Raw genomic sequence first — 17,866 nt, 5'->3', positions numbered from 1 at the left:
GGGAAAATGCTATGGTTTCCTGACCTCAGTTGAAAAGTGTGATGGCTCGAAAATGGAAGCAATGAGGCAAAATGCTAAACGTAGCTGGCTCCTATGTGGTGGGGAAGAGAATCTGTACTTCATTCAGCAGAGTGTGGCGCTGTACATTGAGGACTGCATCATAGGCCTTGTCTACTCACACACTGTCATCAGTTTAAGATATGTTTACACTACAGCACTGCAGCTATGCCACTGTATGCTGTACGGTAGACACTTGCTATAGTGATAGAAAGGGTTTTTCCATCGATGCAGTAAATCCACCTCCTTGAGAGGTGGTAGCTAGGTCGAAGAAAGAAATCTTCTGTTGACCTAGTGGTGTCTGCATCAGGGCGTAGGTCGGCTTAACTACATCTCTCAAGGGGGAGAATTTTTCACCCTCCTGAGTGGCATAACTAGGTTAACTAAAATTTAGGTAAAAGGAAAAGGAGGACTTGTAGCACCTTAGAGACTAACAAATTTATTTGAGCATAAGCTTTCGTGAGCTACAGCTCACTTCATCGGATGTAGCTCATGAAAGCTTATGCTAAAACAAATTTGTTAGTCTCTAAGGTGCCACAAGTCCTCCTTTTCTTTTTGCGAATACAGACTAACACGGCTGCTACTCTGAATCCTAAAATTTAGGTGTATACCTCAGTTAGCCCTGGGCAGATTCTAATTTCAGTTTAAGAGTGGCTTATTCAGAGAGAACCAGTGCCAATTTTTGCAAGTATTTCTATATAATCTGGAGAAATTTGAGATCCTCTTACTAGAGAGTGCATATAGATTGCTGTCCCTGTCAGTATCCGCCAATGCTCAAGGTAAGGAGGAGAAGCTGTTTCTACCCTAACCCTCTTTTTTCAGTGGCTCGTAACTTTTCTGAAGCAGATTTTGGGGGGGAGAACTGAAGGTTTTCTTATTCTTAGCCCCAACCCAAAGGTGAATGTTTGAGGGAATTCCAGTAAAATCGGTTCAGTTGCTAATACGCAAGTTAAAAAAGTAATAGTGTTTGTCCAAAAGTTCCAGTTGAAATATTGTATGCAGTGTAGTTGTAGCCGTGTCAGTCCCAGATTATTAGAGAGACAAGGTGGGTGAGGTTAATGGGCCATTCTACCTCGAATGGTCTCTTATAATATGTGCTAAATACTTATGCCAAACAATCTGTTCCCCCTGGCATTTTGCTGTGACATTAGGAGTACCTTTCCCAGACCCGAAGAAGAGCTCTGTGTGGCTTGAAAGCTTGTATCTGTCACCAACAGAAGTTGGTCCAATAAAAGATATTACCTCACTTACCCTGTCTTACTAATTGAAATATTTGCATTCTGACCCATAAAAAATGGCTAATGCTAGGGGGCTAGGTTCTCATGTACACTAAGGTCCCTTTACTCCACTCTGGCAGCTTAGAGGAGTTGGTGGTTATGTCTACACGACAGACTTCTGACAGCATAGCTATGTCGGTCAAGGATGTGAGGAAAAGTGATCCCTGACTGACAGATCTGTGCCGGCAAAAGCCCCTAAAACAGATGCAGTTATACCGACACAATTTTGTTTTTGCCAGGATAGCTGCATTTGGAGTGGTGGCGGAATAAGCTCTACCGAGAAAAGCAGCTTTGCCAATGTAGCTGCATCCACACTAGGAACTCTTTTCCAGTACAGTATACTTGTATAGCTATCCCGGTAAAGCACTTTTAATGTAGGCATGGCCTTAGTATTAATGAGAATCTGGCCTAGAATAATCTATGGCAGTAGTGCCTAGGTGCTATACAGATACAGAACAAAGAGACAGCGCTGGCTCTAAAGAGCTTATTATATTCCTCCACTAGAGGAAGGCCAAACTACTCAGGTTGGAGGAAAACGCATTCAGTATTTTTACAAATATGGCTTGATTCCCTTCTCACAGACGCTGGTGTAAATCAGAAGCGAGCCCAGTTCAGTCAGTGGAGTCAGATCCCTGGACATTTTGGGCTGAGTTTTTCGAAAGCTCTCTAACGGGATCTGGTGCCCAATTCCCATTGAAAAGAAAATGTCTGGGAATCGGGTGTCCCAGTCCCACACTGGCAGCTGGCAAACATTCCCATTCTCCTTTCCCCATGCATTTACCCCAGAGTCGCTACAGGGCACCTCAGTTAAGGATGCTTCTGTGAATGAAGGCCTCTTGAATTAAGGAGTTGGTTTATAAGGCCACTTGAGCTAAGAGAGATAAGGTGGGTGAGGTAGTATCTGTTACTGGATCAAGAGACTGTCTCTTTCACTAACAGAAGTTGGCTGATTAAACATGTGCTGTGATATGATTAAAATAGGACCATGTAGATCATTGTTGCTACCACTGTTATATAATTGCAACAAATCTTGTACAAAGTATGTCATGTAAGATGTCAATGAAAAGGTTATTGTTTGCTGAATATGATTATCCTATTTGTATGCATGTATACTTTTTATATCTAAAGTTATGAATATTGCCTGTACACCTCTATTTCAAATGTGTTCACTTCTGTGGTCACACCCACAAGGCAGCTTACTTCTAGTTTGGCCAGCACATTGCGAAGGGACTATTCAAGCTGAATGGCCCATCAAAGAGCACTTAACTCACACTGGACCTTACAAGAGGCTTATCCCTACCTGATGGACCTTCCTGTGAAAGTTCTAGCTAGAATATGGGTAACAGCCTCTGCTATGATTCAGCGAAGCATGCAAGGGCATGTGACTAGATCATGTGACACTAAATTCCATCTTGTTACCTGTATTTTCCCCCAAACTGTGCTGAGGGCTTTGTTTGGGACAGTGAAGTTCCCTCCACATGGCAAAAGCTATAAGAGGCCCTGGAAACATCTCCATTTTATCTCTTTCCTGCTCTGAGCTCTGGACTTATACTAATGGGAGCATTCTAACCAAGGGACTGAGGACCTTCCAAATCATTTGGAAGCAACCAGAGACTTAACAAGCCAGCAGTTTATTCCATCACTGCTCCAAGCCTGATCCAAGAACTTTGCAATTATTGTACGTATTTGATTCCTTTAACCAATTTTAACTCTCACCTCTTTCTTTCTTTTTATAAATAAACCTTTAGATATTAGATACTAAAGGATTGGCTGTAAGCATGTATTTGGGTAGGATTTGAAATATTCATTAACTTGGTGGGTAATGTGTCTGATCCTTTGGGATTGGTAGAACTTGTTATATGATGAACAAGATTTTTGGTAATCCCCATCATATTTGACTTGGCTGTCTGGGAGGAAGCCCAAGGCTGCATTGCTTTAAGGCAGGGGTGGGGAACCTCCGACCCGTGGGCCTGATCTGGCCCCCTGGCTAGGTGCAGGGGCAATCAGGGAAGCTCTGAGTTTGCGTGCGCCTACCCGCGCCCGCAGGCGCCGCCCCCGCAGCTCTCATTGGCTGGGAACCGCAGCCAATGGGAGCTGTGTGGGTGGCGCCTGCGGGCGCGCCGCTGGCTGGCAGTGCACACAGCACAAAGCCGCCTGGCCACACTGTGGCCACTTCCAGGAGTGGCGAGGGGCCAGGGCAGCGGGGGAGCCTACCTTAGCCCCACTGCACTGCCGACCAGGAGCTGCCTGAGGTAAGCAGCGCCCAGCCAGAGCCCACACCCCTCACCCCCTCCTCCACCCCAACCCACTCCCAGAGAAAGCACACCCACCCCCAAACCCCATACCCAAGGTCGGAACCCCCTCCTGCACCCCAAACCCCCTATCCCAGCTCTGAGCCCACTCCCGCATTCCAAACCCCTCAGCCCCAGCCCGGAGCTCCCTCCCGCACCCTGAACCCCTCATTTCTGACCCCTTGAGCCTAGGGGAAGCCCCGAGCCGCCGCCCCCCACTCCCTGCAAGGCTGTGTGTGGCCTGCAACTGATTTTTTTCTGTGGGTCAGTGGCCCCCGATAGAAAAAAGGGTTCCCCACCCCTGCTTTAAGGGAACTGTGTTTTGGCTTCTGTGTAGCCAATTGCAGAAGCTGTTTTGTTACTGGCTTGGTGAAACTAAGTACTGGAATATCTACCAGTTTTGGGAATTGTCTGTCCCATTCTTTGAAGTTTGCCCGAATTGAGCAACCTCAGCGTGCCCCCCCCCCCCCCCCGGGACCCTGAACGATTTTGCCTCTCTCTCATATCCTGGGACCAACAGGGCTACAACAACACTGCAACCAAATTTAGCTAAGGATATGTTTGCTAAGGAGTTCTGCATTAAGGACACCTCGATTAAGGAGGATGAGTAAAGTTGCTACACCTCTTAGGATGACCTGGGGTGTACTCCTTGCTTTCCAGTTAATCATAAGGATGTGCCAGTAATGAACCAGCTGGCTCTATGCAGCATTTTCTATCCCTCTTTTCCTTGTCCTAGCTACAGCACTGATCGATAGCTAAACGCTAACTTCACCGTACCATGTTACTGTAACTGAATTACAGATGTTGTGTGGAGCGACGCCTATCCTGGAATTAAGGCTGCATTTTCCATTCTAAAGGGCCTTTCCCAGATGCTTATAACTTTGTCAAACATTTACTTCTCAGGCTGAAATTTTCCATGTTTGGTCTTGGGCCCAAAGCAAATTTTCTCAGGAAGCCGAAGCGAAAATGGTCAAGCCATTTCTGAATGCCCAGAGATTTTTGTCATTATAAACAAATATCCATGTTTGCAATCTTTGCGTGATCAGCTCTAGCACTGGGTGGAACCAGTGTCATAAAATCTGAATGGCGAATCTAAGCTGGAGGCTCAAACAGCCCTGTGCAGAGAGCCAGCAAAAGCCCTTGAATTACTTAAGTCCCACTTAGATACTCTTTTGAGGATGTAAGTGGGACTTGTAAAGACACTGAGCTGGCCTCAGGAGACCTGCGGTCAATCCCTTGCTCGGCCACAGGCTTCCTGCATGACCTTGGGCAAGTCACTTAGTCTCTCTGTGCCTCTGTTCCCCCATCTGTACAATGGGGACAATAATCTTTCCTTTGTCTGTCTTGTCTATTTCACTGTGAGGTCTCAGGGCAGAGGCTCCTTCTCACTGTGTGTTTGTGTGGTGCCTAGCACAATGGGGTCCTGATCTCGACTGGGGCCTCTAGGTGCTACGGCCACACAGATAGTAACAGCTTACGCAGTGTATTAATACCTGTGAGGTAGATAGGTAAATGTCATCTCCACTTTACACAGGGGGAAACTGAGGTACAATGAAAGGAAGTAAAATGGCACTAGAACCCAGTCCTACAAGCAGCCTTTCTCCTAGACTGCCAACCCTCCACCTTAGTCATACCACCATCTTTCCTCCCTGTGCCTACTGGAGAGAGTTACTGCTGAGCTACCCACCGCAGTACCAGCTCAGCAGGACAACCTCCCTAGTCATTAGATGGACTTATTTCTCACCCAGCCTCTCGCTCTTCTGAAGCGCATAGGGCTGCCTTGGCCAGCTTGCCTTTCCCTGCTGCCTCAGCCCACCCGCTCAGGGACATTGCTGGCAATCACAGACCTGTGTTCTCCATGAATGGGCAGGGAGCAGACGTGTCTGTCTCAGCACTTCTCGAACAACAGGGCAAGCAGGTGGCAGCTTCTCACTCAGCACTTGCATGGCCTTGCGTCCTGGTTCTCGCCTGCAAAACAAGAGAGATGCAGGTGAAACCTCAAGAGGAAGGTGGGCTCAGACCGGCCCAGGTGTGAAAATGAGAGAGGGAGGGGGGCACAAATAGGGAGATGCCACTGAAATGGGCAGCCACAATGGGCACCGAGGGTCAGGTTCCCAGGAGAGCTCAGCATCCATCAGGGAGCCCACGGGCCCTAACTGCCCTCTTGTTCCAGGCACAGCAAGGGCCAAGGATTGAATGAGCCATGGAGGATTCTTGCTGCCCATGCTGCCCCTGTTCTCAGGACAGAGAGAGGCCTTTAGTCTCCGGGGCATTCAGTCTGCACTGCTCACCATGAGAAGTCTAGTATAGGCCCCACTGAGCTGCCTGTCTCTTACTAGAATCTCGTCAGGACCTGCAAGCTTGTCTCCATGACCAGGCCTGTGGCAGCCTCCTGGAGGGGGTTAGGAGAAGACCTGCTGACGCCCCTTCTGCACAATCCCCAGCTCCCTGTGCAGGTGCACCAGAGATTGGCCCTGGCTGGTGTCACCAGGACCAGAGACCTCCTGGGCTCCGTCTGAAAGGACTGGCTGAACCCTGGGTGCTTGCCCTGCACGTGGGGCTGCTCACACCATCTGCTCCCCTGCCTCTCTTACTTATCTCGAGCAGGCCCTGCAAGAGGGTGCACCCAACCTGCCCCTATCCCCTCACCCTCCAGAGCTCACTATTGTGCCCCTGCTCCGCAAGCCCCAGCAGCCATGCCCAGTGCGCTACATGAGCATGCCAAATGATATCCAGTCAGTCCATCTCTGAACCATGCCTATGGAGGATCTCCATGCTCTCATGCCCCATACCATGCATTTCCTCACCCTCACGTCCCACCCCGACCCAGCTGCAGGATGTCCTACCGCGGGCCAGTCTTTATTCCACCCCGGTACCTCGGCCTACTGGGGATATTAGTTGGAGCTGCATGGAGCTGTGAGCGTGGGCGTGGTTCACAGGTGCCGACACCTGTCCCTTCTGCAGTGAGAGGGAGACCCTGGCGAATACCTGCCACCAGTGCACAGCCCCTTTTCTGGCTCCTCCAGAACCTCCTGCTGAGGCACTGGCTGCATTTCTCTTCACAGCTATTTCTGTGCACGCAGCTCCCCCTCTGTGGTCCCACAACGGAACGAGAGCTCCTCGTTAGCCTCCTCCTGGCGCTACCCATACTGGCCACCCACCAGCCCAGGAGCGGGAGGAGGGGGCTGCTCTACGACCACAGGGCCTTTTCCCATTTCCTGGTTGTATCACGCACCCAGACAGAGTTCCTCTGGGCAACATCCACTGACTCCCTGGACACTTTCACCAAGCAGCGGGCACTGCCTAGGGCTCTCTGCTGGGTCCCCCTCTGCTACCCTGGTTTTACCCCTTTCATCTGCACTCCCCTTCCCATGTTCTCAACTTTTGTTCCAAGTGATCAGTTGGCTCCTGGGTCCTGTGGCCCCTCCCCCACCTGGGGGGTGGGCCTTTTATCTTATCCCTCCCCCCAGAATTCAGATAGGCTGCACTGCCCCCCAACAGGGCATTCACTGGGAACGAGCCAGGGGAACGGCCAGGAGGGTTGGAAAAGGAGAATGGGGACTCCCCAATAAAAGTGGGTAAGGATTTAACTCAGGCAAGCTGGCACCTGTTGGGGAAGCAGGTTTGATGGACCAGAAAGTGCCAGGGAGACGACACAGGGAAAGGCCTCTTGGCCTTTCCCTGGGCACGGCCGGGGGATTTGCCAGGGCAGCGGCATAGCTGCTGCAGCTGAAGCAATCTTGACTAGCGGGAAAGCACATGCCTAGCTTGGACTCCCTGCTGTCAGCGCACAGCAAATGGAAGTGTAAAAGGTACATGCTGTCTCCCGCACCCCCTTGCAGCCAGACACAGAACTACAGGGAGATCCTGCCTTAATTTCCCTGATGCGGCCATCTGTAAGGTCAGCAAGGTTGATACGCATTGAACTGTGCCCCCCTTCTGAGGGTCTTGGTCATTAGCAGAAAATTCAGCAGCACCACAAGAAAGCCCCTCACCCAGGCTTCTTAGCAAGGAGGCAGACTCCAGCTGAGCATGTCAGTCCCATGTTTACAAGGCTGCCCCAACCTGGATTCCCTCCTGGAGCCAGAGCCTTCCTGCCCACCCCCTCAGAGGCTGGGCCTCCTGCAGCTCTCCAGGAGCTCCTTCCCCTGGGAGCACTGCTCCTGGGCAGCTCCCTCTCCCCATCAGCAACCCTGCCCCAGCAGAGGTCTGGCAGCCTTTCACCAGGTCCAGGTGCTCTTCAGCTAATTAGCTGCCAAGCAGCCACCTAGGCAATTAGCTGCTCAAAGGTGGGCTGAGATGGGCTCGTTCGCCTCAATGAAACCCATCAGCCTGACTCTCCTCACAGGGGCCAACCACCCCATGGCAGGCCGACAAAGCAGAGACTGGTACCTAGTACTTGTCACGTCTAAAGCAGCTTCACAGAGATGTTAATGGAAGAGCTCGCTCAGTGAGTCACTGATGCACTGGTGCTGGGCTGTCCCATGTTCTTCAGCCAAACTGAAGGGAAGGTTGGGAGGGGGGTCCCCCTGACTAGGATGGCATGACGGGTGCCATTGCAGCCCTTTGGAGAGGCCTTCTTGTAGAAACACACTGCAGAGCAGATCTGGGCCTTCGGAAGGTGCCTGGTGGCACCAAGGGTCAGGGATTCTCCCAAAACAGCCCTTGGTAAATAGAACGCCCAATCCCCCCCACAGGATCTTTAACCCCCCTCCATAACACACACACACACACACACACACACACACACACACACTGTGAATGGCACAAGCTGGGCTGTACATGGTCATCCAGATCTCACCGATTATCCTGGTGTCAATCGGGCATCACGCCAGTGAAGTCCATGGGGCTGACTCTTTTGCCCTGCAGCTTGCCAAGTCTTTTACACTAGTGCAAAGTGGGTAAGATGTTACTGCCCTGCTCTGCTAGTGCTTTCCACCCAGTTGGCACTGGTGCAAATGATGGTAGTGGGAAATGGTGAGTGGGGCCCGGTGGGGCTATTCTGGTGCACAAGCTTGTCTGGGTTAGAGGAGAACCTGTTCCATGCACATCTCAGAAGCACAGTATAAACATTTCCAGCCAGTGACACTCACTTCTAGTCTGTTTGCCACAGGGCTCTGCCTTGCTCCTTGACTGAGGGAGAAGAAATGGACAGATCCCCACTGGACACTAGATTTCCCTCAGGGGAAGTGGGGGTGGGGTATTGCTGTGAGAACCCCATGTTAAAATATTAGCAGCCCATCCTTGAGGTGAATATCGTTATTTCTGCTTTATACGTGGGGAAAAAGAAACCCAAAGAGATTAACTGCGCTGCCCAGGAAGTAAGTGCTAGAGCCAGGCATTGAACCCAGGCGTTCAGTCACACAGAGTTTGTTCTTCAGCTGACTTTGAAAAGTAGAATTGCTTTACTTTAGCTCCTCCTAGTGCTTCTCTCCCCCTGGATTTGGGCTCCTGCCGGATGCCCCTTCAGGGATGTAAATGACTCGATTTGAGGGATGAAACCCGCCCTGTCCCCACCCCACTGCCTATGCTTCCTTCTCAACAAGACACGCTGTCCTGCAGCCAGCCAGGTGCACAATGTACAAATCAGGTACATGAGTGTCACAGCACAGCAGTGGGCAGCCTCGCCTATACTGGCCTCTGCCAGGGCAGGCTTAACTCACTGGCTGTCCCGTTACCTAGGGAGAAGCAACACCACAGCCATCGCCACATCAAACCCCTCCTAATCACAAACCAGTGGCTCAGAGAATCAGCAGCCACAAGGCAATCTCCCGCACAGCTCTGTCAGGGTCTTTGAAGGGCACCAAGAGAGGAGCCAGCCAGGAACCTGATGGCTTCCCCTGGCACTGAGATCTCATTGTTCTCTTCAGAGACGGGGAAAAAAACAAGAAGTGGAATAGGAAGGAAGGGAGATTTGGCTGCGTCACACCACCATGCTCACTCTGGCATGGCTGGGACCTGGCCATCACTGCTCAGGAAGGCCAAGGACTGGTTAGCGGTTCATGCTGCAGAGCATGGAGCACTGGCAGAGCTGTGTGCAGGAACAGGACTGGAGTAGCAGGGAGGCTGTGGGTTGGGACTGAGGGGAATTCAGAGAGCTGGGTGTGGGGAGCCCAAGACTGGCATGGTGGGGAGTTCTGTGGGTCAAGATTGAGGAGCATTGGGAGAGCTGTGTGCATGAGGAAGGTGAGCCCAGGAATGGATAGCAGGGGAGACGGGTCAGGATTGAGGGGCATCAGTAGAGCTGTATGAGGCTAGATCACGGTACACTCAGCTTTAGCGAGTGCTGTCAGCGACTCACTTAAAAATGGACATGCTCAGGTTGGCAGCAGGGAATGGGAGAAAAGAAGGAATTCATCTGGCAGCTTATCCATCAGCCAGCCAGCCTGTCACAGGACAGCGAGTGACAGGGAGTGCCAAGGGAGGAGGAAGAGAGGTGGGTACTGGAGGAAGTTACAGATGAGCATCGGGCGCGTTCTTCGTGCAGTCACAAGCTCCAGGAACTTCCAAACTCTTCAGCAGCAAGGCCAGGCAGCACAGACAGTGACTGGGTGGGCTCTGTCTGTGTCCGAGTAGGAAGGCTGTCTTGCTGTACTTGTGGAGCCTGCATACACTCAAAGACAGCCTGTTGTAATGCCCTCCAGACAGCTGCCCTGCCCAGAAAAGGTCTGACACACCTCACTGAAGGACTAAGAGCCATCCAGACCACAGCCTGGGGCCAACCACTTCGATTGTCTCTCAACTACTGGCCCATGCTCATGGAAAAATGGGTTTCTCCACAGGGGCCCATGGGGGGGAAGAGGCAAGCTTGACTGGTGGGTCTGTAGCTTCTCAGTCATGGCTCAGAGATGGGATCCTGCTCTGTGCTGGGGGCCAGCCATCGTCACGGGGTCAGAGCAGGAGTGAAAAGGCAGGAGGAACTGACCAGCCTGGAATGTTGGTGAACTACAGACTCCCAGATGGAGTGAGATCAGACCAGAGGATGGGGCATCTGAGGACTTTTGTTGTTTCCAAAGATCTGTAACTCTCAAGTACTTCAAGAGTCAAGTTTCCATGGTTAGGAATCCCATTGCTAGGCTTGTGTCCCTTGTTTTTCTGCCTTGCTGTCCCTAAAGGGGATAGTTAACGAGAAGGCCAGAGTGCCCACAGCCCTGGCAGAGCTCTGGGGTGCATGTGTCACTTATGGGGGGGCTCGGGAGGCCTGAGTTACTGGTTTCAGGGTCTAAGGTGACGGGGTGGCAATGCCCCTGGACAAGTGTCAGACAAGAGGTCTCAGCCCAGGAGTGTGCCCTACAGATCCTAGACTCTGCCCAGACCTAGCTAACTTGGAAGCATATGGGACCCAGTGTTCGGGTGGACTCACAACAGACTGGTGACGGCACAGAGGGGGACTGTGCCAGGCTATAATGCCAATGACTAGCACTGGTTAGGAACTTGCTGGTGAAACAATTTTTTGACAAAAAATGGAAACAAAATATTTCATCTTGGGTTGGTCCGACATTAAACTATATCTGCCTTGGGTACTGCAATGCCTTGTGGAAGCTGTATTCAAGGTGAATCATGCTCCCATTTTCCCGTGGGCTCCTGGTCCAGATTACATCTCCCATAATGCAATGCAGTCACCCCTCTGCCTGAGCCATGTGCTGCATTATGGGAGTCACGTGACTGTGGGGAGAGCAGATTGGTTCCTGCTGAGAGTGGCGGGAGCACAAATTAAAGGTTCGCCCCCTGGACCAGCTTGAGTTACTCCCCGCCACCCCCTGGGCACGTCTCCCCCCTCTTACCCTTAGTGTCCCTCCCTGCAGCTCCCAGCTGTTTGCCTCTGGTTCTCCCCAGAACCGCAGCTTGCAGCTCACCGGCTCCAGGAGCTGCCGCACGTGGAGGGGGCCTGGTCAGCAAACTGTGGCAGAAATCTGGGGGGGTATGTGACCCCCCATAACCCCCATGTGTCGCCTCTGATTGTGAGTGCATGTGATTTAACATCAAATAGACCTGATCCAAAATGTTTCGACATTTCCAAATCTAAATTTTTCAAAAATTTTCACTCTGCTAAAAATTTTGACTTTTTGTCCTGCTTCAGGATGAAAACAAACGTCGAAATGTCAGATTTTTCCACAGGATGGAAACTCTGATTTTTGCTTAACTCAGCTGATGACACTTTAAGTGGCACAGGTGGCAGGCGGGCATTGGGGATTGTGCCTTCTAGTGCCAAATGGTACAGCAGGGTGCAGAGAAGGAACGTGTGTCCCACATCAGTGGTTCCCAGCTTGTTCCATACTGGGACCCTGCGCCCTCCTAGCAATATAGGAAAGGCAGCATGCTTGCAGCCCCCTGACACTTGTCTGCGATCCCCAGGCTGAGAACCTCTGTCCTACAGCTTTGCACATTCATCTACAGGAACAACCAGGAGGGAAACAGAACAGGCCAAGCAGTGTCAGCGTCAGAGAAATAACATCAGGCAGCTACCCAGCTGTAACACTTGAGCTAAGGAGAGAGAGCCTTAGTGGCTGGTCATTGAAATCTGATGGTTTAAGAGCCCACTGTCCAAGGGCAGAAAGAGAGAAACAACCATGGTATCCTGGAGGCAGTGGTGTAGATCACCCAGCTCTCATTCGGGCAGCAGGAGGGTGACTTGAACCCGATCTCAGGTTGATAACCTAGGGGGAATAAACAGAGCCCTGAAAATCTGCTTCATATCTGTGGACCATTTTTGCAGATGGTGGATTGGATGCAGATAGAACCGCGCAGGGCTCTACTCACCGACGGTGCCTGACCCGCGGCGTCCGGCTCAGGCAGCCCGGAGGGCACAGTGCGCTCGGGGCTGGCGGCCAGCAGCCAGTGGTTGGGGCTGGACGGCAGGTCGGAGTCGGGGGCTGTCCAGCAGCTCGGGTCCCTCCAGCAGCGCCAGTGTCCCCACCATGGCCCGGCCTAGCAGCACTGGCCATGCTCCCAGTCCCGGGCCCAGCCCGCTGGCTCCTGGGCAGCAGGGCCTGCCCCCGGGCATGGGGATTGGAGTAGGCGGGGCCCCTCTGCCCCACCCCTGTGCCCCACTGTGATGCAACAGACACAGCTGCTGCCGTTGCTCACAAGCCCCCGGGAGCAGCACATGATGCAATGTCCCTTCCCCCTAACCCACCTCAGCACTGCCCCTTCTCCTTGAGACCCCCACCTGTGCGCTGCCCCTTACCCCAGTCCCCACCCTCGCGCTGCGTCTTCCCTGCGAGACCCCACACCGCCACTCTCCCGCCCCAGGTCGCTAGTCCTTGTGAGACAGCTTGCTGGGGCAGTGCAGATGCGGATACAGGTAAAAGACAGCTAGCAGATCGCAGGTTGATCCTGGCAGATGTAGATCCACATTTTTGTATCCACGCAGGGCTCAATAAATTCACAGCATTTGCTCTCTGGAGACTGTGATAACTGCTCAGTTCTCAATGCAGTGTCACCGCTGGACTGGGGAGGGGGACAAAGGGGGAAGACAGACAGACGGACATCACCAAGAGATTGAACTTGGAGAGATCCAGCCAGCCAAGGGAACTGGGGAGCGGGAAAATTATAGTAGAGGGCCCAATCCTGTGAACAATTACTACCAAGCCAAGTGCTTACTGCCATTGTGGGATTGCCCATGTAGTGAGCCCCATGCAGGACAGGGCCCTTCTAGATCAGTGTGCATGACTCACTGAGAGTGTGCTGCTGTTCAATTAATAAAATGTTTCCTGAAAAATCTGCAGGTTGCAAAACCTATCCCTCCCCCTCCAGTATTTATTTCTGGCTCCAGGCACTGGGAACCAGACCTGGCTCTCTGCCATTCATGCTGACTTCCACTACTCTCTCGGCAGCAGCCTGCTCCCAGTTAGCACAGCTTTGGAAGCGCACTGCATTGGGGTGGGGGAGCTTCCAATCCTGATGGCAGCATGCACTGTTCCAGCAGCCGATGGAAGAGCAGAGGCAAGAGCCAGAGAGAATAAGAGGCAAAAGCTCCACACAACCTTCCTGGGATCCATTTCTAAGAAGCCCCCTCCCTCTCCACGCAGCCTGGGTGGTAGCTCAGTCTAGGAACTACAGCAGGGAGTGATTCTGTCCCTGACTTGGCATTGACACAGTGTCGCTTTGAGGGAGTCACTTTGCTTTTATGTGCCTCAGTTTCCCAATCAGCATAGTGGGGGACAACACTATTCCCCCCACATATGGGGAGTTGCTTGGCTTAGTTAATTCATGTCTGGAAAGTGCTTTCAGATCCTCAGAGGGAAGGCAAATGGCTAATTATTATTATTATTGAGTCAAACCGTCGCCTCTCCCGACCTCTGAGTGGGAGGAGGGCTCCGACTACAACAGCGCTTCCTGAGAGCGCACAGTGCTGCTCTGTTCAGATTTCTCGAGAGCATTGCCACACATCCGCCCAGCCTCCTTATCTCGCTCAGGCTAGAGTTCACCTTGACGGCAGCAGAGCACACTTCACTTTTTCTACTTCTCTCTTTCCTTCTTTGGACAGTGTGATCAAGCAACTTGAGAGCGGCCCCTTGCCCAAAGATTACACAGCAGCCTTGCAAGCGGTGTTACTGAAGGCATTTGGAAATAAATAGCTCAACAATTGGAGACATTGCCTACCAGCAACACACACAAGAGTGCTGCAATCCGGTTGCGAGCTCACCCCTGGCAGGGGCCAGGCTAATGGCCGGCACTTAATCCTGAAAACAGGGGCAGAAGCTCATGGGGGCATTTTCAGAGTCACTTCTCTGGCTATATCAGTGTCTCAGAGTTAAAAATAAATGTCCAGTGAGTCAGTCATTAACCAGAAGACACGTGGGCTTACACCAATGACAAGTGCTCAGGGACTCTCGCTCTCTTGATGTTTTCCCCTGTTCTATTTTTAAGGTGTATGTCAAGTACCTATAATGAATACAGCCGTCTCCACTTCCTCTTTGCTACCTCTTATTTTGACCACAGACGCAACAAATACCCTCAGCCTCCTGAGCTCATGCGGCTCAGCTCCGTCTAGAAAACTGCAGCTCGTAGACTAAATATCCACTGGCTTCACACTTCTCTCCCTCCCCTCAATACACATTCATACGGTACAGAAAAACAGCAAACTTTCCTTGGGCCCATCCCATGGAAGCCATCTTGAGGCCCAAAACCACCCCTTCCTCTCCACTGCCTGGAAACGGTCAGAGGCCTCTTGGGGGAACGAGCTAGCTTGCCCTGGTCACCCAAAGATCCGTCTTCTATAGCCTAGCTCCAAGTTTGTGGGGCTGCCCTGCAGGGGTAGGCACCCCACTGCCAGGAGAGACTCTCAAACTCTGTCCAAAGAACAAGTTCCCATTTCTTATTAAATACATGGTTCTGCATGTAGGCACACAGATGGGACCTGGCTCTAGAGGCCCTGGGCTCTGGACAGTAGTGGAAGAACCTTATATAGTGCTTCCAATATCACCAAATCCTAGCCTTCCAAAATCACTTGAGTCACATTTTCAGGCTTTTCTGTGCAACCACGAGGACTAGAAACTTACTCACTTTATTTTTAAGTGGAGATTCTCACATAGTCACATGGCTCCAGGAACTGGAGCTTCAGGAAAAACACCAGACTTTGCAGAATTTGTGAGAAAATCTCCAGAGTTAGCAACACCACTCGTCCTGTCAATTTCTGTATGATTCTATTTTTAAAAAGTGAATTTACTGCTGGAAAAGGTACCAGCCCACCTGCCCTGGAGACTGGAATGCTCTCATTATCCACAGAACAGGTACAGAGTGGGGAAGCCTCCTTCAGATTGCCACAATGACGGACTGCACCACTGATCTCTACCTCCTCTAACCCCTGGAGGTTTTTCGAGGCCATGGGGTGCTCATGGACAGTGTCTCTTAAGCATGACAATTATTGTTAATGTTGCTGGTGGTTTTCCACATTCAAAGCTCACCTCCAGAAGTTGGACGGGTGAGCTTGTTTGGCCAAATTTAGAACCCAATCACAAACCATGGGCTTTTAGATTTAGAAACGAGCTCCAAAAAACCTTATAGATAGGAATTCCCCTTCATTCTGAGCAAATGCACTAATTTAAAACTTTGGACTCCCCCGGCTGTTGTAGAAGCAAGAAAACAAATCCTTAGCCTTTGCACAGCAGAAGCTGAAATTTAGTTAGCAATCCCTGTTTCTTTTAAAGCGGTGTTTCCCAAACTTGGGATGCCCCTTGTTCAGGGAAACCTCCTAGCGGGCCAGGCCCGTTTGTTTACCTGCCGCGTCCGCAGGTTCGACCGATCGCGGCTCCCACTGACTGCGGTTTGCTGCTCCAGGCCAATGGAGGCTGCGGGAAGGACGGCCGGCACATCACTCAGCCCGCGCCACTTCCTGCAGCCCCCATTGGCCAAGAACAGTGAACCACGGCCAGTGGGAGCCGCGATCGGCCGAACCTGTGGACGCGGCAGGTAAACAAATCGGCCCGGCCCGCCAGGGGCTTTTTCTGAACAAGCGTGTCCCAAGTTTGGGAAACTCTGTTTTAAAGTAAAGCATTGTTTTTTCCAAAGGAAATTTAATTTAAAGTGCAGCTCCACTTTGAAAGATTACCCTCCCCCTCCATGTATTTAGTTGTATGTTAATTTAGACAGATTAGAGACACAGGAAAAACATGGAGGACTTGTGGCACCTTAGAGACTAACAAATTTATTTGGGCATAAGCTTTCATGGGCTAAAACCCACTTCATCGGATGCATGCAGTGGAAAATACAGTAGGAAGATATATATATATACACACAGAGAACATGAAAAAATGGGTGTTGCCATACCAACTGTAACGAGACCAATTAATTAAGGTGGGCTATTATCAGCAGGAGAAAAAAAAACTTTTGTAGTGATAATCAGGATGGCCACTCACTACAAAAGGTTTTTTTTCTCCAGTGCTGATGAACACACCCAGAGCCAGCAAACATGGAACTCTCAAATGCCCTTTGGACACCATCACTTTTTGGTGGACCCACTTATTAAAGGGAAAGATTCTTTGGCAAAGCATCAAAATGTGTGTGGAACCCAAGCCAGCACCCAGCTTACCCGATCTTCGTTGTTATAGATGTGAGGCCAGATCCTCAGCTGGGATGAGCTTCACTGACATCAATGGAGCTGCACTGATTTACACCAGCTCAAGAGCTAGTGGCTAGCTGGTGAAACAGAACATTGCAGGAGGCAGAGAACCAACCCACAGGGCTGCTGTGCTTAGCCTTAGAAAGCAAACACCAGCATATGGCCCTGATCCTGCAGACTCAGGTACATGCTCCACTTTCTGCCCTGTAAGGGAATCCCAGTGAAGCAAACAGGACTACTCAGCTGCACAAAATCATAAAGGTTTGTAGCATGGGAGCCTAGGGCCTGGTCCACACTAGGGGCTTCTGTTGGCACAGCTCGGTTGGCCAGGGGTGTGAGGAAGTGTGATCCTTGCCTGATATAGCTGTGCCGGCAGAAGCCCCTAGTGTCGAGGCAACTATTCTGGTAAAACTGTGCTTTCACTGGTGCTGCTTATTTTGCATGTGGGAGCAGGCAGAATAAGCTACACCAGCAAAATCGCAGTTTTGCCAGTATAAGCCAAGTCCACACTAGGAGCACTTTGTTGCTCCAGCAGATGTAGCCTTAGAATGTTGCTCCCTCGGGCAGCCACTGGGTAGCAGCCCCAATGGGAAAGCAAGTCACTGCAGAAATACGGCAATCATCTACAATTTGCTATCGTCTCCCATAACAATCCAATGAAAGCTACCGACGTGGGCCACATCTACACGAGGAGCGCTTTGTGGGTATAAGAATGGTGGTACACGCTATACCAGCAAAGGTCTCCAGAGCAGCTGCCCTCTGGACCCGTATAATAAAACCGTCCCCACAAGCAAATCAAATTATGCCAGTCAAAGCCCAGCTTTGCTGGGTATAACTGCATCTATATTAGGGGCTCTGATGGCATGGCTCTGTTGGTCAGGGATCACATCTCATCACAACCCCTGACCAACAGAGCTGTAGTGGCAAAAATCTGTAGTGTAGACCTGGCCTTGGTATAGACAGTTTAAAAACAAATGGAGCTAGACCCCCAGCATGAAACAAAGAGATATGCCAGCAGCAGCACCTGATGGCTAATGATTCAGGCTCTGTTCAGTTTTTTCATGACAAATGCCTATTTTGGAAGGGTTGGTAACTCGTGCAGGACTGGAACCAGGCACATGTTACGGAAGCAGGGTCTTCGCAGGCTAGACTATGACTAATAAAAAAGAAATTCTACA

At 51.1% G+C, this 17,866-nt stretch overlaps 1 protein-coding gene across 1 annotated transcript in view; it reads right to left on the bottom strand.

Moving 5' to 3' along the window:
- PIK3R6 (phosphoinositide-3-kinase regulatory subunit 6) overlaps window positions 1-17,866 on the bottom strand; it is a 62,348-nt gene that overhangs the window by 35,349 nt on the left and 9,133 nt on the right. Inside the window, exon 2 of the mRNA XM_074970794.1 lies at window positions 5,473-5,593. Coding sequence (XP_074826895.1) covers window positions 5,473-5,485 — 13 coding nt within the window. The 5' untranslated portion in view covers window positions 5,486-5,593. The remainder of the gene's footprint in view (window positions 1-5,472; window positions 5,594-17,866) is intronic.

Source organism: Natator depressus, chromosome 14 (assembly GCF_965152275.1).
Source record: "Natator depressus isolate rNatDep1 chromosome 14, rNatDep2.hap1, whole genome shotgun sequence".
Lineage (NCBI taxonomy): Eukaryota > Metazoa > Chordata > Testudines > Cheloniidae > Natator > Natator depressus.
Note: the sequence above shows the minus strand (reverse complement) of the source record. Positions and strands in the feature narration are given on the sequence as shown.